Source organism: Linepithema humile, chromosome 6, assembly GCF_040581485.1.
Source record: "Linepithema humile isolate Giens D197 chromosome 6, Lhum_UNIL_v1.0, whole genome shotgun sequence".
NCBI lineage: Eukaryota > Metazoa > Arthropoda > Insecta > Hymenoptera > Formicidae > Linepithema > Linepithema humile.
The window spans coordinates 15,496,932-15,523,617 of record NC_090133.1 but is presented as its reverse complement, the minus strand read 5'-3'; the positions used below and the strand labels follow the sequence as shown (position 1 = coordinate 15,523,617).

Sequence of the window (26,686 nt, the reverse complement as noted above, 5' to 3'; positions counted from 1 at the left end):
AGGTGCGTTGATTTTTGTTCAGATGACACAATGCCTCTAGAAGACAAACATTTCTCTTTCCGATCGAACGTTTAGCGGTTTTCGTTGCACTGTCTGACGCTGCTACCGCTTCTTTTATCGTGTGAAAGTCTCTCGCAACTGACGTCACGCGAACGCAAGTACATACTTTTTATACGCTTGAGAATGATCTGCGCGGTACGTAGACGTAATGCAACGCATCGTCGGGAAAGATGTTTGTCCGAAATCGATATTTGTCCGGAGTCGATTGTTTCAGATCGAGTAATAAATATCCGTGAGGGCGTGAGGTTGCGTCAAAGTATGCTTCTTCTAGAAACTTTGGGTCATGGGGGTACACTTGTCGCGCGAGATGGCGAATTTGAGCGCGATCGCGCGGGTTCTTGAAGACGGCTATGTAGTTAGAATTAAGAGATATGTCGCGCTGTCCGCGTCCCTGGTGAAATAGATTTTGCGTGATGAGTATAACACTGAGATTTTTATGATGACTACCCTTTGTAAAAAGATCCACGATTACGTCGCACGAGGATGATTCTCTCATAAGATCGTCGATTATCACCAATTTTGGTGCGAGAGGATCGTAAGAATAATCGTCCGTTTGCGGTAGCCCTTCGCGAAACTCGATTATATTTCTCTTTATTTTATCCTCCCCTCTTCCATGTCCTCCCACTTTCTCTTTTGTTTTCGCAAACATGTATTGTAGTTGACGATATGCGTCTTGCCATTCGGCGTAATAAAATAAGACTCTTTCAAAAGAAACATCGGCCATTTCGGGTAAATATTTGAGAAAGGATTTTACAAAGACCGTTTTACCACAGCCGGTGGGACCGCTGACAATAGCCGTCCAGGGATGTTTCCAGCGTACGTCCATCTTGTGAAATGAACACCGCTCGTGTCTTCACTAACATAAAAAAAGCCGTGTAACGGTACGATGAAGTAAGCTTACCATCGCGGCAGGGGGCACTCCGCGGCGGAGGTGCGCGCGCGCCAGCGTACTTCGCGGCGGTCTTTTACGAGCTGATTCAGACCGGAGAAGCTGGACAAGCGTAAATGCTGAACAAGCGGAATTGCTCGCGTCAGCGCCTGCGCGCGCGGGGGAGTGAGTTCATGAGCTTATAATACTCCCCCACGATGAAAAGCTGCTTTCCACGGAAAGAATTGGGCAAAAATAGTCGTTTTACGTGAATGTATATGGGGAGAGAGAGAGAGAAAGAGGAAAATAAACTTGGAGAAAAATCATTGGAGAATTATTTTTTCAGAATACTAGAACATTATAAGCGCGCACTTCGCGCGCGCCATTGAGCTTTTCATTATAATACCTGGTCTACAATAGAATCATAATTAAGTTGCAAGTTATAAGAAATTCACCAATAATTTAAATTAATTGTAATATATTAATCAATTAATTAATATGTATTAATAACACGAATAATATGCAAAGAACAATGACGTGGTTCGAGGACTCTCTTAAGGATGATGCAATTGTTGTTATGTTGCTCGGGTAACAAAAACAAGACACATCATCGCAGTCAACTAAAATCCGCTACAGACGACGCATTGTAGATTGAGATTAAACATTGAGAATTTAGTCAATCAATAAGAAGCAATATTTGTTTGCTTCTTTCTGATTGGTCAAATACTCAATCTTTAATCTAATAGCTGGTGTCAAGAACTTTCCAAATTACTATAATAAAATATTTTTTCATTGAGTATTTTTCAAGTTATCATGAAGATAATACATGGTTACTTTTAACAAAAAGTACATTATAAATTACACATTTTGTGTTAAAGACAACTAAGCATTTGCTTTACATCAATTAATTCGTTTTATTATTCTGTGCATAAAAGTATTAGGGTAAGATTATCGAAAAATAAATATTTTACGAGATATTTTATATTTTATATCAAAATATGTTAAATAAGGGATAATGATAACTTGAAAAATACTCCATGAAAAAATGTTTTATTATAGTGTTTCGGAAAGCTCTTGACACCAGTTATTAGATTCTGGAATCAAAAATAAAGTGTTTCATTTAAAATTTTAGAGTTAACTTAATAGAAGTTTTCAAGATCACTGAAAGATCAAATGAATATCAGCATTATCTGTCTCCCTTCAAACCCTATAACTGTTGTTTAAAACATTTTTTCGTATCTTGCATATTTTTCGAGATATTTTGCCTGCGACAATTAAAATGGGATATTCTGTATAATCTTTTTTTAAAAATTTACAGGAAAAGAGAGATCAAACATATATTTCTTTATATACATAATTTTTAACTTGTTTATTTTCGCGTTGATTACCAAGATTAACTTTTAATGCTTGCCAAGAACGTACTCGTGAAAAGGCAACATAAAGTTGCCCATGATTAAAAACATCTTTGCGAAGATCTATTCCTACTTTGGCAAATGTCTGTCCCTGTGATTTGTTAATTGTCATAAGCTAAATTTATTGGAAACTGTCTTCTTTTAAAAGTAAAAGAATATATATTTTCGCAATATAGCGTTATACGATTCAAAAAAACAATATCTCCTACTTTATCGCCTGTTAAAATTTTACATTTCAATAAATGATCAGCAAGTTCTATAATCATTAATCTAGTGCCATTGCAAAGACCTTCATTAATACTAAGATTTCTAATCAACATAATGATACAATTCGGTTTTAAACGCAATTCATAAGGAGGAAGACATGACGGAGATAAAGTATTTAAATATTCTGGTAATAAAATTTCACTAAAATCGCCATTATCACAATTTTCAGTATTATCTATACTTGTATAAATTCGTTCTTCAAACGTATCTAATAATTCAACAACTCTTTTATTAATTTCATCAACATCGACATTTCTTGCAGAAAGTATTGCACATTTCGTCATTTTATTAAATTCTTTATTGCGTATTAAATCACCATATATATCTTCTACAATATCGGCATTAATGTTTGTAACACAACAATCTGGAAGTTGTATATATTATCATTAGAATCATTTAATATACCATCTACTATTAATACTTACTATTAAAGTATTAATATATAAATATTAATACACAAATTTTTAGTTTATAACTATTATACAGTGTTTCATTTTAATTTCCTTAGGTAATATCTCAAAAAATACAAAAGATACTGAAAAATATTTCAAACAAAAGTTGTAGGATTCGAAGGGGGATATATTAAAAAGGTACCGTTGGTTTGACTTCGGATTGCGTTGTCAAGATCAAATGAAGATCACCGTCATTTTTTAAAATGAAATTACTATAATTGTTTTATATAAATATATTTCTTGTAAGATTCTTCATAAAAATTTATAAAAGTAACATGGCCTAAAATGTCATCGTTTACGAGTTAAAAGTACATTGTAAATTACACATTTTTTATTATAAACAATCATGCGTTTTTTTTGTATCAATCGATTTATCTTGTTATTCTGTGCATAAAAGTATTAACATAAAATTATTGAAAAATAAATATTTTACGAGCTATCTTATATTTTATGTTATATGTCCGCTTCTTGGATATCAAATATCTCGTAAACGTTGCATTTTTGGGCCATGTTACTCTTATAAATTTTTATGCAGAATCATACAAGAAATTTATTTACATAAAACAATTATGGTAGTTCTATTTAAAAACATGGCGGTGACCTTTATATGACTTTTATAACATATTTCGAGATCAAACCAATGGTACCTTCTTATGTCCCCTTTCAAACCCTATAACTTTTGTTTGCAATATTTTTTAATATCTTTTGTATTTTTCGAGATATTTACCTGGGGAAATTAAAATAAAACACACTGTATATAATAAGAGAACAAACTTTAAGATACTAAAATTATATATTATATATAATACACATTATGTCTAAATTAAATATATTTGTTAATATATGCAATTTAGCAACGCCAAATTTTTAAAATTTTTATTTGTATTAATTTTTGTATAAATTTTTATTTATATATCAAATTGTTAATTTTAATTTTTTATTAGTTTTTAAGGGGTTACACTACCCAAGCGCGTCGAAAAAAATAAGCTTTTTCGTGAATTTTTTTCTTGAATTCTAGGTGGTGGATCAAAACAAAAATTTAGGGCTTTATTACACATATATTAAAGTTCTCAAAAATATTTTTTATTTATATATGTATAACAAAATGGCGTCGTGGCAGTATAAAAAACAAAAAAAATTTTTTTTGTAAGAGAAAAACGGTGTGCACCGTTGCAGTCCTGGTGTGCCATCTGGAACAAAAAAAAAAATTTTTTCTTAATTTACAATAGATTTTCCGTGGAAGTACACACGATTTTTATGATTGATAAATTATTACGTTTGCAGTTAACAATTTAAGGTCGATTTTTTTGCTAAAAAATAAAAAAAAAATTTCAACTCATACAAATTTGTGAATTTTTAAACAAAATTAAAAATCCTCGGTACTTCTATGGAAAAACTATTGTAAATTAAGAAAAAATTTTTTTTTTGTTCCAGATGGCACACCAGGACTGCAACGGTGCACACCGTTTTTCTCTTACAAAAAAATTTTTTTTTGTTTTTTATACTGCCACGACGCCATTTTGTTATACATATATAAATAAAAAATATTTTTGAGAACTTTAATATATGTGTAATAAAGCCCTAAATTTTTGTTTTGATCCACCACCTAGAATTCAAGAAAAAAATTCACGAAAAAGCTTATTTTTTTCGACGCGCTTGGGTAGTGTAACCCCTTAATGTGATATATTTTTTATTTTATTTTTTGTATCATATAGTATTCTTTTATTAATGTTCTCAGAATATTATATGTATAAAAATACATATATTTGTAAATCTTTATTAAATTAAATAATTTATATATATGTGTATATGTAGATTATGTACTTGGATGGGGTTCAGGCTAAACCCCCAAAAATGTCACAATACAATAATGGAAATGTCCCGTTTGAGCTTCAAATTTTGGACAGTACCGTAGTCAATACGTTAGGAAAATATAATGAAGTAATATCTAATACTCCACCCGAAGAAGTTATGTTATGTGACATAAAATATTCTGCAAAGAGAATAAGTATTAAACTGAAATAAGTATTAAATATAATAAGTAGTACAGAAGCAGTGATTACCGATTTAATCGACAGATTAGTGTTAAAAAACTGAGCAGAATCTGCTCACAAAGCTGACAGTAGATTGACAGCAGAATCTACTAATATGACATAATATCAGATTGGTAGCAGAATCTGTATGCGCGCGTAATATGGTAACAGATTGGAAGCAGAAATCAAACAGAATCTACATTTTTATTCATTTAAATAGAATACTATTTATTTCGATAGTTCTTTTGCTCATCGCTATATGACGTATTTCCTATAGTCAATTTCCTGTTAGAAATGAATATAAAATCAATTATATATATATATATAAGCACAGTTACTATATAATATAAACCAAAAAACGTAGCAACTTTTTATCGGTTTAATTTCTAATTATACGGGTGATCCACCTAAGACCGGCCACCTAAATAACCCACAGCTTTGGAGATAGGAAGAAATGCTTCATATAAAAATTGGTTTGAAGTGACGAAAAAGATAGGTATATATTAGTTTGATCTTGAATAGACATGCTTCGGAGATTTGAAGGTCATCGCAATTTTTTTTAATGGAACTACTCTCATTGTTTTACACAAATGGATTCCTTGTAACATTTTGCATAAAAAGTTATAAGGGTCACATGGCCAAAAATTGCATCGTTTACGAGATATTTAATATCTAAAAGTGACATATTTTTATATAAAATATAAAGTATCTCGTAAAATATTTATTTCTCAATAATCTTACCCTAATACTTTTACGCACAGAATAATAAGGCGAATCAACTGGTACAAAGAAAACACATGATTATTTTTAACAAAAATGTGCAATTTGCAATGTACTTTTCGTTATAAACAACCATGGATTTTTTGCACTGATTGATTCGCCTCATTATTCTGTACATAAAAGTATTAGGGTAATATTATCGAAAAATAAATATTTTACGAGACTTTATATTTTATATAAAAATATGTCACTTTTAGATATTAAATATCTCGTAAATGATGCAATTTTTGGCCATGTGACTCATAACTTTTTATGCAGAATGTTTCAAGGAATCCATTTGCATAAAACAATTAGGGTAATTCCGTTTTAAAAAATGGTGATGACCTTCAAATCTCCGAGGCGCCTCTACTCAAGGTCAAACTAATATTCCTATTTTTGTCTTCCCTTCAAAGCAAACAACTTCTATATGAAGCATTTCTTCCTATCTAAAAAATTATGGGTGTTATTTAAGGTGTGCAAGTTGCGTGGACCACCCTGTATATTAGGGTGGTCTTTAAAAGAGATCTGGTGGAATCTTATTGAAGGAGCCTTCTAAATCGGTTCCAAATAAATAAAAAAAATCTCTCCGAAAGAGTAATTTTGTAGCTCAACTCTAACCCCTTCCGCAAAGAGGTCAAATTTCGCCATTTAAAATGCACGTTTTTATCACGTTTTTAACATATATTTTTTGAGTGACTAATTACTCGCGAAAAAATTCATAAGTATGTTACATTTGAGAGCATAAATGCTATGTTTAAAAAAAATTGGAAATCACGTTGAATTGTACGACCTAGACTTTATTTTTTTTTCTTTGACACAATATTGTATCGAAAAATGAATATATCCGTTACCTCGTACTTTTTTATTTTTTTTATGTATAATAAAACTATAAAATAAGGCGTCCCAAATAAGAAAATAAGAAAAACAGATTCTTAGTTTCTTACTTTCGTACAATATCACGATATTTTAATAATTATATTATATATAATTACTAAATTTTCCTTTTTTTCCTTATAAGGAAAAAAGGAATTATTTTACAATTTTCAAACTAAAGATCAAAAATAATTTGTTTCGCAATTCGATTTGTGATTTTTCTTTCCTTTTTTTAAAACAATTGATATATAATAATAGGATTCTTATGAGAGATAAAGATGAAAAACAATTTGCTTTACAGATAATTAGTGAACACCAAAAAATATTCCAAGATTCAAGGAAACAAACGAAATAATTTATGAAACAATTGTACATTTTTAATTATTTCAAATATTATGCTTTTTTCGATATATTTTATGCAATTAATATAAGATTAACAGATCTTGAAATTTTAAAATTGGACAATAAATGAATAAAATTTATCTTGAAATCGTAAATCGTACGATAGTTTAAATACTTTTTCATTTTCGATTTGCAATTCTTTTTTCCTTTTTTCCTTATAATTACTAAAATATCGTGATATTGTACGAAAATAAGAAAATGAGAAAAACAGAATAATTGAAGACGCATTTGAACGCCCTATTTTATAATTCTATTAGACAAAAGTACAATAAAAAAGCATGAGATAACGGATATGTTCATTTTTCGATACAATATTGTGTCAAATTTGGAAAAAAGTGAAATCTAGGTCGCGTAATTCAATGTAGTTTCCTCCTAAAATTAGACTATTATTTTTTTAAACATAGCATTCATGCCCTCAAATATGACATACTTATGAATTTTTTCGCGAGTAATTAAACAATTCTACATATACGAAAAAAATTGGCAAAAGTTTGTAGTTTCGTATTATTATCAGAATGAAAACCACGTCGATCATGTTCTCTTTCGCGTAATATCTTACCACCAATTTACTATATAACTATATAACTTTTTCTACAATAGAATCGTAATTAAGTTGCAAGTCATAAGAAATTGACCAATAATTTAAATTAATTGTAATATATTAATCAATCACGGATATATAATAATGTACTTATCTTTCTTTATATAACCTATTTCTATATGTCACAAAAGCTGGTTTTTTCATATCTTGATATTATTGCAATCAAAGAAATCTTCATACTGCATACTAATTAAACACTTAATTTTTATGATGTGCTTTGTATCTCTTTGTATTTCTTGATGTACAACAAACACTTAAAAGTTAAACTATCTAAACGATAAAATAACCGTACTTCCCGAGTCAAACTGTTAAACTGTCAAAATAAGTGCAATAACAGTTACGCAGATACGTGAAATCAGTATAAAAAGAGAGCCAATCGGCATCGCGGAAAAGAGGCAACAATACTTTCGAGATATGCGAGAATCGATGTCATGCACTTTTTCAGATAGGATAAATACAAAGCAAAAACGATATAAAATATAAACAATTTTATTATTTCTTAAATCTTTACATGACTTTTTTCTATAATTTTATCATTTTCTTAGCCTATTCTTATTCTATTTTTACAACACAATTTTTATTTACTTTTTACAAAAAAATTTATAAACTTTACATATATGGGGAAAACATGCGTGTAATTATTTAAATAATAAAATAGAGCGAAGGAACAGCATCGTGAAATAACAATTAGCGTTCGGATAAATATCCATAAGGGACGGAACAACGACTGTCGAGAAATCTACGTTTTAGCAACACGGGTGTGCAAGCTTTCACTTCGTCGCGTGTTATTATTTCGTGAAAGGCTGTACGTCGAATTGCTCTGAAACGTAGATTTATCGAACGCGATTCTACCGTTGCCGACTCCGTCCCTTCCTCCTCCTCCTCTTGACCTTCTCGCTCTTTACGTAATAATAATTCCCTAATACTATTAAAATTAACTAAGCGTGAGTTTTCGAAATTTAGAGTTATGCCCTTTACTTTGCAAACTTCTCGCGTTTGCCCTTCCGCTGTGCAAACCACGTATGCGTAAAATTTCGGACCACCCGATACAAACGCCTCGATATAGCTACCGCGACCATAGCTCTCGAGTTCGTCCGTCATATCGCCTAGGAAATTACCTTTACGCACTTTGTATTCATCGGAGACACCGCTGCTCACGTAAATACATGAGTCGGTATCGTAATATAAAACGCGACGATCCAATTTATCTAAATATTCGTATAATACAAGACGCGCCTGTGCCGTCGTGAAAGCCGCTATAACCACGTTAGTAAGAGGCGAGGGTACGTCCAGCTCTTCTCGCAGTCGCCACGAAACATACATTACTTCTTCGTTTACGGGTAATATTTCGATTATCTCATGCTGAGGACTCGTGAGTAAACTCGCTAAACGCTGTTGAGTTTTTACGATCTCGGTATTCGGCAGGTTGGATCGTTGACCAAATTTCCCCCAAAAAGAATTTAAACATAGCTTCGCGACCGAGCGCAAACCAGGATTTTTCGCGATGTTTTGCTTATCGAGAACGACACCCTCGGTTTTCTCGTAGTCGCGAAGATATTGTTCTTTAGACACGTCATCCTCACACTCGCTCGGCCATCCGCTGGCTTCTTGTTTCAATTTTAAAAATGTGTTTATATATTCCGTGAATAATCCACCCTGCTGTGTATCGGGATCGTAGCGAGCTGTGGTGTATTGCCAAATCTCACAAACCCTCGTTACGAGATAACCTTTGTCGATGGCTTTGCGCAATTCAAGCAATACCCACGTACCCTCGAATTCTCGCTCGGACGGCTCGTGGGTACATTCTTCGTGTGAAAATGTTTCGCAACAACTGCGACACAACGCGAATAGTAGCTTTCCACGCACGCGATAGGGTAATACGGGGTGAAAGAGATCGCTCGGAGGGAGTACCCTGCAACGCACGAGATCTTCGACGGAATCAAAATTGTAACACGGTCCTATGCCAATTAGAGTCGAGCATTCCTCCGCGACATACACCGTGGGATGTCCGATCGGGAAAACCCCGATCTTCAGTACGTACGGGTACAGAGAACACACATCCACGTAGCGTATCTTCTCCGTATCCGTAATCTCGTACCGCGTCACGATGTTCCCCGTACGTCCACCGTAGAACGCATCGCGCGGGTTGAGCGGCTCAATTTCTATCATCGAGTGATTTTGTAAAAATTCACGCATTTCCCTATTTTCCATCATTTCGCGATCAAAGACGCATTCCCACTTCTCTATCACCGAGTACCCCCGTCTTCGAAGACGATACGTTGTTGCGATGGTGCGCTCATAACGCAAATCAATCGTATCGCCGCGTTCGTTGTTTACCGTTAGTTCCCTATCGCGATTAATCTTAAAACACGACGGACATTCGTGCCAAAAACAACCGTGGAATTGCAACACGTGATAGTGTGTTATACCGTTTTCCACCGACTCGTAATAACCATCGACTAGCGTGCCGTCTTGCAGACGATATTCCCGAGTGCGTCCTGCGTGGGTGATGTTATGTCCGAGCTCGCGCTCCTTCCACACCAGCCACTGAAGCGCCTTCCGCGATTGGGTATTCGCGCGTCTGTACCCGCCCGGTGGAATTATTCCAATTTCTCTTTCACGTAAAAAGTTTTTTCTAAAAACCCTCATACACGTGGAAGCGATGGTTGTGCATTCCTCGAACGGACACACGCGACCGCACTTCAAGAAAATCTTTCTGAAAGACATACACGCGCGTCTTAGAATATTCACGTCGTTGCGACAGTAACGCAATATCTCGCATTCGAAATCAAACACATAATTCGTACGAATCATTTCCGCGTGCCACGCTAAAAACTTTTCTCGCTCGTTCGTATTCATACTATTGGGTGAATAATATCGAATATCCGGCAACGGACCGACATATGACTGATTATCGTTGGTATTAAATAAATGTGGAAAAATGCCTTTGTCCGAAGTATTCGTCAGGCCAAAAGCCTTCGGTAACTCCGATAAACGCATTGGCATATAATTAATACTATCGATAAATTTCGTATGTCCCACTGTTAGTACTACAATTTTCGTCCCGTTTAAGATTACCCGCGGTTCTAAGGCGGTTCCGCTCTCAACAATATAACGTAGGATAAATTGCGCATCGAATGCTTTCGCGTTATGAGCTATACAAATTATGTGTTTAAAATATTTAGTCGGACGTGTCGCGAAATTTACAAACTCCTTTACAGGATCACGACAAAATATGTATTCACGAATACCGCACCACCGACAGCGCACCGAAGTATCCTCAATCTCGGCACACGTTTCGCAAATCTGCTGCGCGACGCAAAGTGTAGGTACGTGAATATTTACACTCGCGGTACCTTGAAGCGTGTCATCCTGTCGCGTCTCGAAATCGTAAAACACGAATGCGACGCGACTTTCTGTTTTAAGTACGTACTCACCCGCGTTTTGTTGTTGCTCTCCTCCCTCTCCCAAAATATGCTCCGTGTCGTTAGTACGGAAATTAGCTTTGTGAGGGAGAGGAAGCATGTGACAAAGATGATTCAACGGCTGGGCAGAACGACACGTTGAACAGTAAGTCACGCCGCATTCGTGTTGTCTATTACGCTCGATTAAACGACCGCATTCTTTGCAAGAACATACGGTGTTGCAAACGCTACGAGACGATTGCCCATCGTATGATTTTTGCGCACGATGATGCTCAAGACACGCGTGATTGAAAAATTTGCGATTACAATTTTCGCAATGAATACGCTCCGCGTCGAATCGCTCGCACGAAGGTACCGCGTAACACCGAGGGCATTTATTTGAGCATCGGTGTCCCCCTACATCGCTGCGGTAACCGACGTTACACGGTACACAATAACCTCGGCTACCCGCGGCGGCTCTTAAATTTAAAATAACGCTGTAATGTCGTAATTCAGCGTAATGTAATAGGTTTAAACACGCGACCGGTTCGCGATGTAGTGAGGCTAGTATCGCATTTCCATCAAATAAGACTTTACCCCCGTGACCAAAAGTTTCCGCGCTATAAACCATTATCGCAATGTTTTCCGCGGCTAAATATTGCTGAAAATGCTCGATTTCGCGAATACCGCAACCCTCTTCTGGAATTGTAATACCGACTTTCCTCGTTAAATCACGTGCCAACTCACGTTGTAACGAGGAATGACGGTATCTCACGGCGTTCCATCTTTCTTGTAGACTACCCGTACGTAAATTACCACGTTCATTGTAAATTTGCGCCGTTACGAGTGCGCGAGGAAAACATAAGTTATCCGAGTTGGATATCGTTAAAATCGAGCGTTTACCAGCGATATCAAGCGCATTACCCGCACGACCCGTAGGAGGAGTGACACGGTAAACGTGGATATTGAATTCTTGCGCTACGTTCAAGCCCCCGGAGCTTTGAGCTAACGAACTCACGAGGTTCCAGATATTCTCGTGAGTCAAATCACGAGATGGTCGGAACGAAATACCCGCGGGCCCGTGTGAAAGATTCGGGGAATCGAAACTAAGTCCGATGTAATCACCGGGAACACAGGAAAGTACCGCGTACGCGTGAAGCTCGCGAAACGCGTTTTCTAACCACGCGTAAACCTCCTCCCCCTCTGGTAATGATCGAAGGCGAAAACCAGCCTCTCTCCCTACTACACCGAAATTTCTAAACTCACGCACGTTTTCCCTTATTAAATCTAAATAATTAAAATTATCCCCGTTATGATTCGCGATCTGTTCCGGCGCACCAACCTGATTCTCCGGAAACAACGCTTCCTCATCCTCTTCTCTCTCCAGTCTCCCCTCCCCACGAACTCCTATCTCGTTGTCGTCGGTTTCTTCGGCTTGATTTTCCGCCGACTGCTGCTGCTGCTGCGTGTTTTCTTCCATTCCTCCCCCTCCTCCACCAAACTGAACTGGAAAAATCGAAAACAAACGAATTAGTTTATCTTTAAAATTATTGTTTTTACACTTCCATACTCGAATTTTACGCGTTGTTAAAATTAAAAATAGTAATACATTTCATATTAAATTCTCTCACCTTTATACAGGATTATTCCCTTTCTTGTTCACCGTTGATCGTGTTGATCATTGATCACTAATATTCCGGCGAGTAAGAAATTTCCGGGAAAACAATTCCTAAAAATTTCGTCCGGTTAGAATAAAGGTATTCGAGTATGAAAAAAAGCGTTATCTATGCAAAAATGTATAATTGTATTTACCTCTTTCCCTCAAAAGTTCCTCTAGAGTCTGTTCTTCCGTTCCACTCAGCTCCTCCCCCATATCTTCCTCTTGTACCTCATCATCATCATCATCCTCATCCTCCTCCTCCTCCGAATCTTCTATTATTATTGTATTTTCACCTTCTTGGTTAAACTCTAAAAAATTCACCATTGTTTTTTAGCGGATAAAAAATTTTTATCCATTTTCTTACTGCGATAAATTTCTCATTACTCACCTGGTGAAAAAATCTCTTCCTCGTCAAATGAACTCACTTCGTGAGTTCCAACTTCTTCTTCCTCGCTCTCGCTATCCAAGTTAACGAGAGGTGGCTCAGGTGTGAGCTCGATACGTGCACGCCCTAAAAACATTTAATATTTCATTATTTTAAAAAAATTTACCAATATAAAATGCTTATTTTTCACAAAAGAATGTGTGATAAGATTCACGTGAGGGTCCGGCTTCGGGTGAAGTATCAGCCCGTCGCCTTATTCCGTGAGGAGGAGTATACTCTTCAGGGCGTGCAATACGTTGCACTCCTCTCACCCCCGCGATCCTGCGAGGCGATGCGTTTCGATGTTCTACTCCTAAAAGATTTTACTCTTTTAATTTTTGAAAATTATATATACATATATATATAATAAAAATTGGAATATAAACTCACCGTTTTCACTCGCTTCCAAAATCGATCGATGAAAATAAAATAATAGAAAAGCTATATGCCCACCCGCATCCTCCACTTCTCCATCACCGAAAATACTTCTCATTTCGATAATTTCACCCGCGTAGATTACAAGTCTCTGATAGGAGGCAAAATGCCCCAAGTGAAATAGCACCGCTAGCACTGCACTAGGACACACCCCCGCAAATTTCGCAAACACTTCAAAATTTTTTTCATCGTTGTCTGATAACAGCGATAAATATCTGCTCACATCGAGTCCGCACAAAGCGCGTGACAGTAGTAAGCATGTCTCGACGGTTTTTCTTAAATTCTCAACCATTTTCGCGTACTCAAGATAATCTCGCCCGAATTCACGATACGAAGAAACACGACGCGTGTTGTCCACTCACTGAGAATTTTGAAATGCGATTTTTCTCCGTCTCAAACCTCCTATTTATACCTTCAGTCGGATCAAAAAAATCAATCAGTTTCAAGTTGTACATCTTTCACAAAGATTTCCGCACATTGGCGGCAACTTTACAAGATGTATATTACTTTAGTGTTCGAAGGGTTTATCAGACAAAAAATACCCTTCGGACGATGTCGATATTCTTTTCCTATAACTTTTTATAATTGAGAGTTAGTACGTGAGCAAAACTTAATTTCGAAAACTCACAGTAATAAACTTTCACGTGTAATATAAAAAGGTTTACATTTGCTTACCCTATTGTAAATTGCTTCTTTTTTTAACGGTACGGATATTTCCGATCTTTTTTTTGTCTAACCCTTTAGATTCCATATGTTTAAAATGTAATTTTTCCAGGGTCCAAGTGTAAATAAATAGTTTTATCGGATTGGAGATTTATAGTTTTAGAGCTTTTTAGGATGAAAGCTCGTAAAAATTCCGTTGACTGCAATATTTTAATTTTTTCTCATTCCTCAGTCCTCAGTTTCTCTTCCTTTTGTACCCTTTGATTTTTTTCCGAATAATTGTAATGCGAGACTGTGCAGGATGTAACAGCGCACGAAACGATGTCCTTACTCCTTCTTTTATCAACGGTCGTTTTTAAGAGAGTTCGAGAAAATGTAGAAGCAATAAACATCGTATCCAATCAGATGACTCAAAATTTTTATGCGCACGCATTTTCCCACTACTTTTCCGATTTTCTACTCCATGCGATTGGGAAAATTTTAATCATTCGTTTTCTGACATTCGAACATGCGGGTTCAGCAGCAGCAGCAACAGCAGTAACAACAGCAGCAACAATAAAGAAGATACAGCATTTTTGTATTTCATTTTGTGTCTACGTGAAAACTAGTATCATGAGTAAACGCAAAGAAATTTTAAATTCTGAACATCACGAAGTGCGCGGTGACGTTTCCGGAGCAAGATACTTCAATGGAGAAAAATTTGAGCAAAATTATATGATGTTAGCCAACACCACTTACGGACTCAATTCCTCATATACGAAAAAAATTCATGTTGGGTTGCAAACTTCAATCAACGATGACGAGTTTGATTTCCAACCCGCTGTTAAATTTACTTCCAAGGAAGCCGAGGGTATTTGCTTCAACATGGTGGAGTGGCAGCAATTTCAAGAAAACATGGAACTTATGACTGATTATTTAAATGGAAATAGTGTTAAGTCTAACTCTATTATTATCAAGAAGATAATTATAAATTTCACCACCACCTATGGAGCAAGAGCCCTGCTATTGAAATATCAGGAGCAAGAAGAGCCTTCTTCGGGAAGTAACTTGGCTGCAGAAGAAATCATCCATACTCCGAAGAAACCACGAACATATTCCTACGCAATAGCAATGCAAAAGACTACCTTTCTCGGACTGGAAAACTTACTCGATTGCGTAAACGCTAATTTAAATCAGTTAAATATAATCGCAAACAGTGTTAATGATTGCTCTAAATATCTTATTAATGAAATACAGGTAAATTTACCCAACAAGAACTTCATCGAAAGTAACATTGTAAAACACACTATAAACACTAATTGTCACAATATTCAACATAATGTACGTTTGCAACTAAAAGATTTAACATTTCTCGATACGTACTTTGAAATAATATTTTTAGAATTAATTGCACTTTACTTCAATCAAATTGTACGGATAATCAAGTTGCAGCGAAAATTGTAATCTATACGAACGTACATTTTTCTTGCATATATGGATTTGTTTATGACTCTCTGAATACTCTCCAAATAAATAAAATATTTTTGTCTATAACGTTCGACCATGTACTTTTAAGAAAAATTGTTGCAAATAAACATATTTTTGTATTCCATTTCTTGCATTTGTTTCCTTCCCTTTTCGCATGTTCCTGCACGCTCCACTCGCCATCGTCAATTCTTACAGCACGTTCAATCTGCGAAAACGGGTGGCTGACGCTCACCCCGTTCACGCAATATCGCGCGCTCGACCCCTTAACCATCACACCAAATATCAAACTAAAAGTCGCATGATCATTCGTCGCTGCGACGTCATTCTTTTGTTCGCTATACGTGCCAGAGAGTCCGGGGTACCTCATATAGACGCGGCCCCATCACATATACATCCCTTCCCTTCGCAGACTAGAGGCGACTGTATGACGTCGTTTGTTTACATGTCCCATACCTGCCAGAGAGTCCGGGGTACCTCATATAGACGCGGTCCCAGCACATATACATCCCTTCCCTTCGCAGACTAGAGGCGACTGTGTGACGTCGTTTGTTTACATGCTCCATACCTGCCAAAGAGTCCGGGGTACTTCGTATAGACGCGGCCCCAACATATATACATCCCTTCCCTGCCAGGTCCCATAGCCATAAATACGACACACCATTTTACTATCATTAGATGTATAGGTAGCCCAGCAGACTAGGACCAGGACTAGAAATCCAGCGATCCAGGTTCGAACCCAGCTTGGATTTTTCTCAATTCCAAAAAATAAAAATCACTTGTCAACAGCCGCCATCTTGTCAACAGCCGCCATCTTGTAGACGTCCACCATGTTGGACCCACTGCCGCCATCTTTTCCCTCTCCCCTCCCTGTGACGTCATTTGTTTTGACGCCAGACCAAATGTAGGTCAGTGGGTCAAATATGGGGTAGGTGGTGGGGGTTTGTTGTGACGCCCCATACCTGCCATATACTACTCACGAGAAAGATGGGCAAAATTATTATTGCCGCCAGCATTATTGTCTGCCGGAAAACAATTCAATCGAAGAATAATTACCGAAAGCTTCTCGACATGTGTGGGCAAGGATCTAAGAAAAAATAAAATTGCAAAACAAAAGTAATTCAATTTAGAAATGTTTAGTATTTGTTCAGTATAAAATCTAGGATCCATTAAATTATCGTCGTTACTTTCTATTTTAAGCAATAAATCCATTTTTTGTTAGCATATAGTAAATTTATACGAGAAGAAATACGTCGAATTATCGACATGAAAAATTCCATCCAAAATCCAAATAACTTAATAGTTAGTAATTGCATAAAGAAAAAAATAAATATTTGTTAGTTGACAGGGATTTGAAAAAAATATAATGATAAATCAATGCTCAGAATTAATTAAGCATCTGAATCGATTTTCGTCATTGGTACCTGCTTTCCTTCTTCGTCGGACGCGCCGTTACAGCTACAGCCAATGCATTACATGTTGCTATCGAATTAATTAGTAGATTCTTCTTACATAAGAAGATCGACTACGTAAACTTTAAATCTCGTGAAATTTAGAATATACTACTTAAATATATATGTATATTACTTAAACAAAGTGTTGCTTTCTCTATAGTTATACTTGTATATATATTTATAATTGTATTGTACAACGTATCACATGATTGGATATTTCTCAAATTATTCATTGCCAATAAAGAATCCCTTATTGCACTTATGAGCGTGTCACATTGTTAAATTTACATTACGTTAGAATGATGTTACAAATAATTGATTTCGATATATTTATTAACTGAATATTACTACTCAATATATATTTTTAACTTTTAATATTTTTTACCAACAAATTTTATTCGACAGAATAATTGTATAAAAATATTAATTCTTAACAATGTCTGTTGCAATATGTATATATTTATTTAATTGTTTCTTTTCTTTGATTTCTATTGATCCTGAATTTTAACGTAACTTACAAGATATTACGAATACGCATAAACGACAATTTTATATACCAACAATAATTATCAACATTTTGAAATCAAATTATTAAAAATTAAACTTTTACGTTTCCGATCAATGTTACATATTATACATATTAGTGATAAATTACATTTTATAAACCTACATTTTATACCGTCATCGTAAATACTACATTTAAACGTTTGGATTTAAAAACATAAATATTTATACATATACATGTAGCAAAGAGAGAATATACAATAGGTGTCACACTACACGAAAGATATTCCTCATACGCCAGTTCGGGTTTCATTCGTGATCATATCAGGTATAACGAACGCGACAGTGCTAGTGCGAGTATATAAATTATTTGATTATAATAGTTTAATAGTTTGAAATTGAACGAGAACTTAAGAAAATAAAATGTTTTTTTTATTGAAATATATGATAATAATTTTACTAAATGAAACGTACGCGCAAATTACGCATGATATTGAAACAATATTACTGCCGGCATCGAATCCGACAGGCGCAATAAAGGTACGTGCGTTTTACAGTATAATTCTATTTGTTGCTCGTTATTCGAGAATTATCAAATTTCTTTTTTAATTGTCATTCAAATTACAGATACCAATAACACTGAAAGTTTTCGGACGATTGATTCAACTGAATCTGCGTAGAAGTGATCGAATTGTATCGCCTGCGTTCAAAGAATGGAAATATAATGCGAAAGGCGTGACAGAGAAATTGTTTAAATTAAACGTATCAAGTCATTGCTTTTATTATCATGAAGATCATATCAGCTCTGCGGTTATTAACTTTTGTCATGAACATGGATTGGTCAGTAATATCACATGAAAAACAAACAGTTTTTAAATTTTTATGTAATTACTTGTGACCTTTATTATTTTTCGTTTTATATACAATGACACATAAAGAATAAATATATCTTTTTAAAAGCAGGAAGGATTTGTTTTTGTGGAGAACAACACGTTAGAGATACAGCCTTTGCGGAACGATTTCATGCCTATGTGTTTAATCTACGATTTTAGAGGACAATCTAATCTTTCACTTGGCAAACCTTATGTTATTAAAAAATCAATGGAATATTTTGCTGATTCAAGTCTTTACCACTGGGACATGTTTAAACTAAAGCGACGTCACGTGCGCAATGCGCAACAAAATTTAACTGTGGAACTTGCCGTTCTCTATGACGAAGCAGCATATAATACGTCCATGTCAATTTTGAACAATGATAAGGATAAGTTACACAATATAATATTAGACTATGTAAATCGTATCCAAAATGCTTTCAGTCGTCCGAGTTTGGATACCTTTTTCAATATTACGTTAATAAGTTTAAAATATCTGAAAGAACAGCAGTTAAATTTGCCAATTTCTGATGGCGACGCTTAAGAATTGCTCAATTCTTTTTGCACATACGTGAATTTTCTTAATCCTTCGGACGATAATGATCCGCGTCACTGGGACATTGGCCTTTACTTAACCGGAATAAATCTTTATGAATATATTCACGTATTGCAACCGTATTACAGAACCGAAAAGAATTATGATATTAAGGGAAGAAACTACCAAGATGGCGCATGCAATCCGCTTTTATCCTGCGCAATAGTAGAATTCCGTGATTCATCTGAAATCACATCATCTCTTGAAGCTATTTATAAGATCGGAAATCTGTAAGTTTTTGTATATTAGTTTTACGTATAGAGAATAAATTACATTTTATAATAAAATTTATTTAATTGTACAATTGCACAATAAAATCAACAAGTAAACAGTCATTATTAAAAAAATTTATTCTTTAATTGTTTACCATGTTAACTATTACTAAATCATAAGATAAATACGAATATTTCAATCAAATAATGCAAAGTAAAACATATATTTAAAATTAATAATTTATCTGATCAACAGTTTAGGATTAACACAAGAGCAAAGTTCTAGCGATTCGCAAAAGTACGTAACATGGTCTAAGAATAGTAACAAAATTGAAAAACTCTGGGAAACAAAAACGTGTCTTAGAGATCAAGCAAAAACAATGATTTCCAAACCGGAAAACATCAATAATGACAATGCGGGACAGAACTTAACCATAGAACTTGCCGTTTTTATCGACGAAGCAGCATATAATAAGTCCATGTCTATTTTGGACAATGATGAGGATAAGTTACACAATATTATATTAGCGTACGTGAATCGCATCCAGGCTGCCTTTAATCGTCCGAGTTTGGATGTTTTTATGAATATTACGTTAATACGTTTAATTATGCTGAGAGAACAGCCGTCAAATTTGCCATTTTCTGACGGCAATGCTGGCGAATTGCTCTTTTCGTTCTGCACATACGCGGATTCTCTAAATTTTCCGAACGATAATAATCCGCATCACTGGGATATTGCCCTTTACTTAACCGGAATAAAACTTTATGAAAATGTTATGGTAAAATTTAAAACGCATGACAGAGATGAGAAGAATTTTCAGATTACGGGATATACTTACTTCGATAGCGTATGTAAGCCGCTTCTCTCATGCGCGATAGCAGAATTCCGTGACAAATCTGAAGTCGAATACCCTCTTACTGCTATTAAGATGATCGGAGAGCTGTAAGTTTTTAAGAACTAGTTTTACGTATAAATTGAAAATAAATAACATTATATAATGGAATTTATTTAATTGTAGAATTGTACAATAAAATCAACAAGTAAACAATCATTTAAAAAAAATTTCATTCTTTAATTGTTTGTTATATAAACTATTAATAAACTAAAAGATATTTAAGAATATTTTAATTAAACAATGCAAAGTAAGGCATATACTTAAAATTAATAATTTATCTGTTTTACAGTTTAGGATTAATACCAGAGCAAAGTTCTAGCAATTTGGAAAGGAATATAACATGGCTCGAGTATAATCGTAATGAAATGGAAACACTATGGGAAAGAAAAACATGTCTTAGGGATCAAGCAAAAAGGATGAACTTTAAAAAGGAAAACATTGATAATACGCAAAAGAAATTGATCATAGAACTTGCCGTTTTTTTCGACGAAGCAGCATATCATATGTACATGCCTATTCTGGACAATGATGAGGATAAGTTACGCGATATGATACTAGCATACGTGAACCAAATTCAAGCTTTGTTGCATCATTCAAGTTTTGGTGTTCTTGTTGATATTTCATTGGTAAAGTTGGTAATAATGGATAAATAGCTATCAAATTTGTCTACTTTCGACGGTAACCATACAAAGATGATCAATTCATTCTGCGATTACTTGAATTTTTTGTATCCTAAAGACGGGATTGATTCGCTTCAGTGGGACATTGGTCTTTACCTGACCGGAATAAATCTATATGAGTCAGAAAAGGAACGAAAGCATTATAGTGTTGTAGGAAGTTCTTTCGTCAATTACTCGTGTACCGAGATTTTATCGTGCGCTTTAGTAGAAATCAGTTCTACCGGTCCTAACGCAGTCTCGGGTTTTGCGACGTCTCGTGCTGCTGCTCATGAAATCGGCCATCTGTAAGTTTATGTATACTTTTTTATACAAATTAAGTATATAATATTTATTAGAAGAATTTTCATATTTGTTCAATTGTAAGATAAAACTACTCAGAGTTTTAAAGAGATATAGTTTTTTAAGGTGTAAAACTTCTTAGTAACTACAAAGTATTTAAAAATATTGCAGATAAGGCATATTTTCGAAAGTAATAATTTAATTGTTCAAAAGATTAGGAATGAAACACGATAATGACTTCATCAATTCGACGTGTGCGAAAAGCAGATACATAATGACAGATTTTCAATATTTGCGGGGACAAGTAACATGGTTTGAGTGTAGTCGTAACATTACAAAAAATCTCAGGAAAAGAAAACCGTGTCTTCTCGATCATACAAGACGAGAAGAGACCGAAAATCCATATGCACTGGGCCATTCGCGTTATCACGATTTGCCAGGAAGAGAATGGACCGCCAAAGAGCAATGTGAATTATTTTTACGCGACAAAGATGCAAACGTAGTCACGTTGCATGATATATGTCAAGTCTTACAATGCGAAACGCCTCGCAAAAATGAGTATTTCTTTGCCGGACCTGCGTTGGATGGTATGTCTTTTTTGTAATTAAGGAGTTCAATCTAAAGTTTTGAACTAAATTTTTTTTAGGAACACGTTGTGCACTCGAGAAAGAATGTCGCGGCGGAGAATGCGTGGCCGTTATCGAACCACCATACATTTTTCCGTATTGTGAAGACAATAATTGGAGTGAATGGAAAGAAGACTCCTGTAAAAGCAGTTGCTTGACGCAATCCAAAGGCGTGGTAATCAAACGACGTTTTTGCACACATGGTACTTACAAAACGGCTAGTTGTAATGGGCCATATTACGACGTGGTTCTTTGCAATGACTCAAGACTTTGCACTGGAAAACGCAAAAGAATTACCGAATATGCTACCATAAAATGCACCGAATACAATTTAAAGGTGAAAAAGGGAGGCGGAAAATATTTCAACTATGATCCAGAAAATGGGCCGGGATGGAAGGTCATTCATGATAAGACGAAACCGTGGATAGCCTGTACCGTATATTGCCGACGAATTGTATCTGCTGCAAAAAAGCAATATGAATATGTGGCACGCCTGGAAATGCTCGACTTAGATATCGACCCATACTTTCCAGATGGGACACTACGAAGATGGCCAGAATTATTACTGCCTCCAGCATTACTGTCTACCGGAAAACTACTCAATCCAAGAATAATTGTCGAGAGCTTCTTGATATGTGTAGAGTAGGATTTAAGAAAAAATAAAATTGCAAATACGCATAAATCAATTTGAAATCATTTACAATTTGTTAAGCATCAATTCTAGAGCCCGTTGAACAAGCGATGTTACTTTTTATTTTACGTAAGAAATCTATTTTTTGTTACAAAAATCAAATTTATAAAAAATACGTAACATTATCAACATAAAAAATAAATTCTATCAATTACATTGTTATGATTGCAGAAGGAAAACAAATTAATAGTTATAAATTGACATATTTATGAAAAAAGAATATAATTTTAAATAAGTGTTCCGAATTAATTTAGCATCTGTATCTATATTCGTCATTAGTACCTGTGTTTTATTCCTCATCAAGTGCGCCGTTACAGCTACGGCTAATGCAACCAAGCGCATTAGAAGTAGCGTTATCGAATTATAAGTTGGTTGTTCTTTCATAAAAACATCGATTACTTAATGTTCAAACCTCATGAATTTTATAACGAACTATTAAAATATATACAGGGTGTCTGGCAATAATCGCCCCACCGGTCATATACAGGTAGAGGAGGTCAAATCGAGTAGAAAAGTCCTTTACCATTTTTTAATTTTCATAATAAGTACTGAGTAATTAACGAAAAAAGATCGGCGAATCCGCGCGAGTAAAGCGCGCGCGGTGAGAAGGACGTCCCACTGCTACGCGATCACTAGGACACAAGGATCTAGCGTTACGCGCCGCTCGTATGTTGCCATTGTCATTTGTAGAGCGCTCCTCCCAACGCTTCATCGCGCGCCTAGTGATCGCATAGCAGTGGGATGTCCTTCTCACCGCGCGCGCTTTACTCGCGCGGATTTGCCGATCTTTTTTCGTTAATTACTCAGTACTTATTATGAAAATTAAAAAATGGTAAAGGACTTTTCTACTCGATTTGACCTCCTCTACCTGTATATGACCGGTGGGGCGATTATTGCCAGACACTCTGTATAATCCCAATCCACTCTGTCCTCGAACTCTCGGATGAAATCCTCAGATAGTTTTTGGTATTCTGATATTAATTCCCAATCAACTTCGTCCTCGAATTCTCTGATGAAATCTTCAGATAGTTTTTGGTATACAGATATATAATCAAGATTAATCTTGTTCTTAAAATTTACAACAAAATCTTCTGATAGTTTTTGATATCTAGATATTGATTTCCAGTCAACTTTGTCACAAAATTCTCTAATGAAATTCTCCGATAGTTTTTGATGTCTAGATGTACGTTCCCAATCGACTCTGTCGTTAAATTCTCTAATGAAATTCTCCGATAGTTTTTGATGCATAGATACGAGGTTCCAATCGACTCTGTTCTCGAACTCTCTGATGAAATCCTCCGATAATTCTTGGTATTCTGATATACATTTCCAATCTACAGTATCATTAAATTCTCTGATAAAATTTTCTGATATATTTTGGTATTTAGATGTTAGTTCCCAATCGACTCTGTCGTTAAATTCTCTGATAAAATCTTCCGATAATTTTTGGCGTTTAGATAAACGTTCAATATACTTTATGATTAAATATATTTTCAAATTCTCTGATAAAATTTTCTGATAATGTCTGATGTTTTACTATATATGTCCAATTTACTTTATTATTAAATTTTCTAATCATATTTTCTGTAAGATTTTGATATATAGATATAAGATCCCAATCTAACTGATCTTGAAATCCTTTGATAAATTGTTCTTGTAGTTTTATATATTTAGATATATATTTCCAGTCTATTATTGTAGATATAATGTATTTTTCTATATATTTTCTTAAGTAAGGTATATTGTAAAATTCAACTATTTCTTGCATTTTTAGTTTTTCGCACATTACAATAATATGTCAAGTTTACTATCAAAAAAGTTGATTATTAAATTTAATAATTTAATATTAAAGATTATGTTGTTTTATTTTAATATCATTAACATATATTTAAAAGAATTCTTAATATACAATGGAAAATTATAACTCGATATCACTCGATGTATGTATGTTGTCTGAATTTATGATTTTATCTATTTGTTTAATAAACTCGTCGTTTGTGTTTAGAGATCTAAATTTGAAATAAAATACTAACAATCCCAAAGTAAAACATATTAAAACTAAAACAAATAATAAATAGTCATTTAAATGGATAACGTTTATTATTATTTGTCAGGAAGTTTTATAAATTATAATCATATATTTTTAAACCAAGTTACAAATATTTTATCAGATAATTATTTGAAAATAACATCTATAGACGAGAATGTAGATATATTTAAGAATTTAATTTTTGAAAGTGTTATATATCCTAAAAGATTATATATATATAATTGTTTTGATGAAATATTTTATGAAATAAAGTTTAAGTTGGATATATGTAATTATATAATGATACAAAATAACTTACTTTTAAGTTTAAACAATGGTAAGAATATAATTAAGATTATATTAAAATTGAATAATGAAATTGTACAAATACTTGATGAAAAACTTAGTGATATTCCATATCTACTAGATATGGAAAATACTATATTACTATTGTACAATTCTACAAATATTAAAGAGTTGAAACATTTAGACGATATAGATTATGTAGTTAAAGATGATATATTTAAAGAAGATAATATCGTCATTAAAAAATTACTTAAATTCAAGAGTGAAAAATATTCAGGTATTATGTATGTAACTGATTTTAAAAATAAGTACTTGTTTGAAGTTTCTAAAAACGAGATAAAGGATGTATCGTTTGGAAATGTTTACATATTTAATAGCGACATAATTGATTGTTTTAATTTAAATGATACAAGTTTATTAATAATGTTATATAGAAGAAGCAAGAAAGGCTTAAAGTATTATATATTTACAAAACAAGACGGGAGTTACATAAAATTTAAGACTATAAATGATGTTATTTCCTATTTGGATGATTATTACACTATAATAAGGGAGTCTGTATATGTAAAATAGTAAAGTTTTTGAAATTTTATAGATTTATGTATAAAAATGAACTTAATTAAGAGAAATAAGTCTGTTGAAGAATATTGTAAGATAAAATTATTTAATTCTTTAAGAAAAATATCTAATGATTTAGATATAACTAATGATAACCTAACTTCTTTTATAGATAAGTTAAATATAACTAATAATATAACAACAGAAGAATTAGTTGATTATGTATCTGGTTATTTATACGAAAAAGTACTTAATAATTACGATTATGCAGTTTTAGCATCTAGAGTTGTTTTGTTTAATATTAATAAATCTGGTTTTAAAACATTTGATGAATATGTTAACTTTTTTGTTGATATATTTAATAATGATTTTATTGATACATATAATAGATATAAGGACGATATTAACGAAATAGTTTTGCATAATAAATATGTTTCTAATTATATAGGACTTAAAACATTGACATCTTATTAGTTGAAGTACAACAATAAGATAGAAAATCCTTGTTATATATGGATGAGAGTATCTATTTCTATAAATAGTAAGTATGACTCAGATATTGAAAGTATAAAGAAGACGTATAAGTCACTATTGAATGGATTTTATATACACGGATCTCCTACATTATTTAATTCTGGACTTAAAAACCAACAGTTATCTAGTTGTTATTTATTACAGATGGATGATAGTATAGATAGTATTTATGATTCTTTGAAGGACATTGCAAAGATATCTCAAGGAGCCGGTGGTGTAGGACTTGGTATAACCGGTATAAGAAACGAAGGTTCTAAGATAAGAAAGGTTGATATATCTAATGGTATAGTAGGAGTTTTAAAAAATATTAATTCAACGGTCAATTATGTAAATCAATCTGGTAAAAGACCAGGATCTGCTGCTGTATATTTAGAACCATGGCATCCTGATATATTAAAATTTGTAGGCGCTAAAAGATTTTTACAAAACGAGGAATTTTCAGCAAAAGATTTATTTTATGGATTATGGATTCCTGATATATTTATGAGAAGAGTTAAATCAGGAGGTAAGTGGTCGCTGTTTGATCCTAGCGTATGTAAGAACTTACACAATACACACGGAAAAGAGTTCGAGGAACTGTATGAATATTATGAAAACAAAGGTATGTATACAGATCAGATAGATCCTAGAGATTTGTGGGATAAAATTATAGATACTCAGATAGAAACTGGAG

At 34.0% G+C, this 26,686-nt stretch overlaps 2 protein-coding genes across 2 annotated transcripts; one reads left to right on the top strand and one right to left on the bottom strand.

Moving 5' to 3' along the window:
• Positions 1-8,414: 8,414 nt before the first annotated feature.
• LOC137000744 (uncharacterized) lies at positions 8,415-14,105 on the bottom strand. Its single transcript, XM_067358096.1, has 5 exons — positions 14,063-14,105; positions 13,606-13,845; positions 13,180-13,302; positions 12,944-13,099; positions 8,415-12,637 (listed from the first exon to the last, which is right to left on the bottom strand). Exons 1-5 carry the CDS (start codon positions 14,103-14,105, stop codon positions 8,415-8,417), a joined length of 4,785 nt encoding a protein of 1,594 aa, XP_067214197.1.
• Positions 14,106-16,315: 2,210 nt separating this feature from the next.
• LOC137000334 (A disintegrin and metalloproteinase with thrombospondin motifs 19-like) lies at positions 16,316-25,457 on the top strand. The gene is made up of 7 exons (XM_067356491.1): positions 16,316-18,275; positions 18,363-18,575; positions 18,699-19,432; positions 19,671-20,357; positions 20,600-21,274; positions 21,483-21,856; positions 21,916-25,457. Exons 5-7 carry the CDS (start codon positions 21,003-21,005, stop codon positions 22,539-22,541), a joined length of 1,272 nt encoding a protein of 423 aa, XP_067212592.1. The 5' UTR covers positions 16,316-18,275; positions 18,363-18,575; positions 18,699-19,432; positions 19,671-20,357; positions 20,600-21,002; the 3' UTR covers positions 22,542-25,457.
• The last annotated feature ends 1,229 nt before the right edge of the window (positions 25,458-26,686 follow it).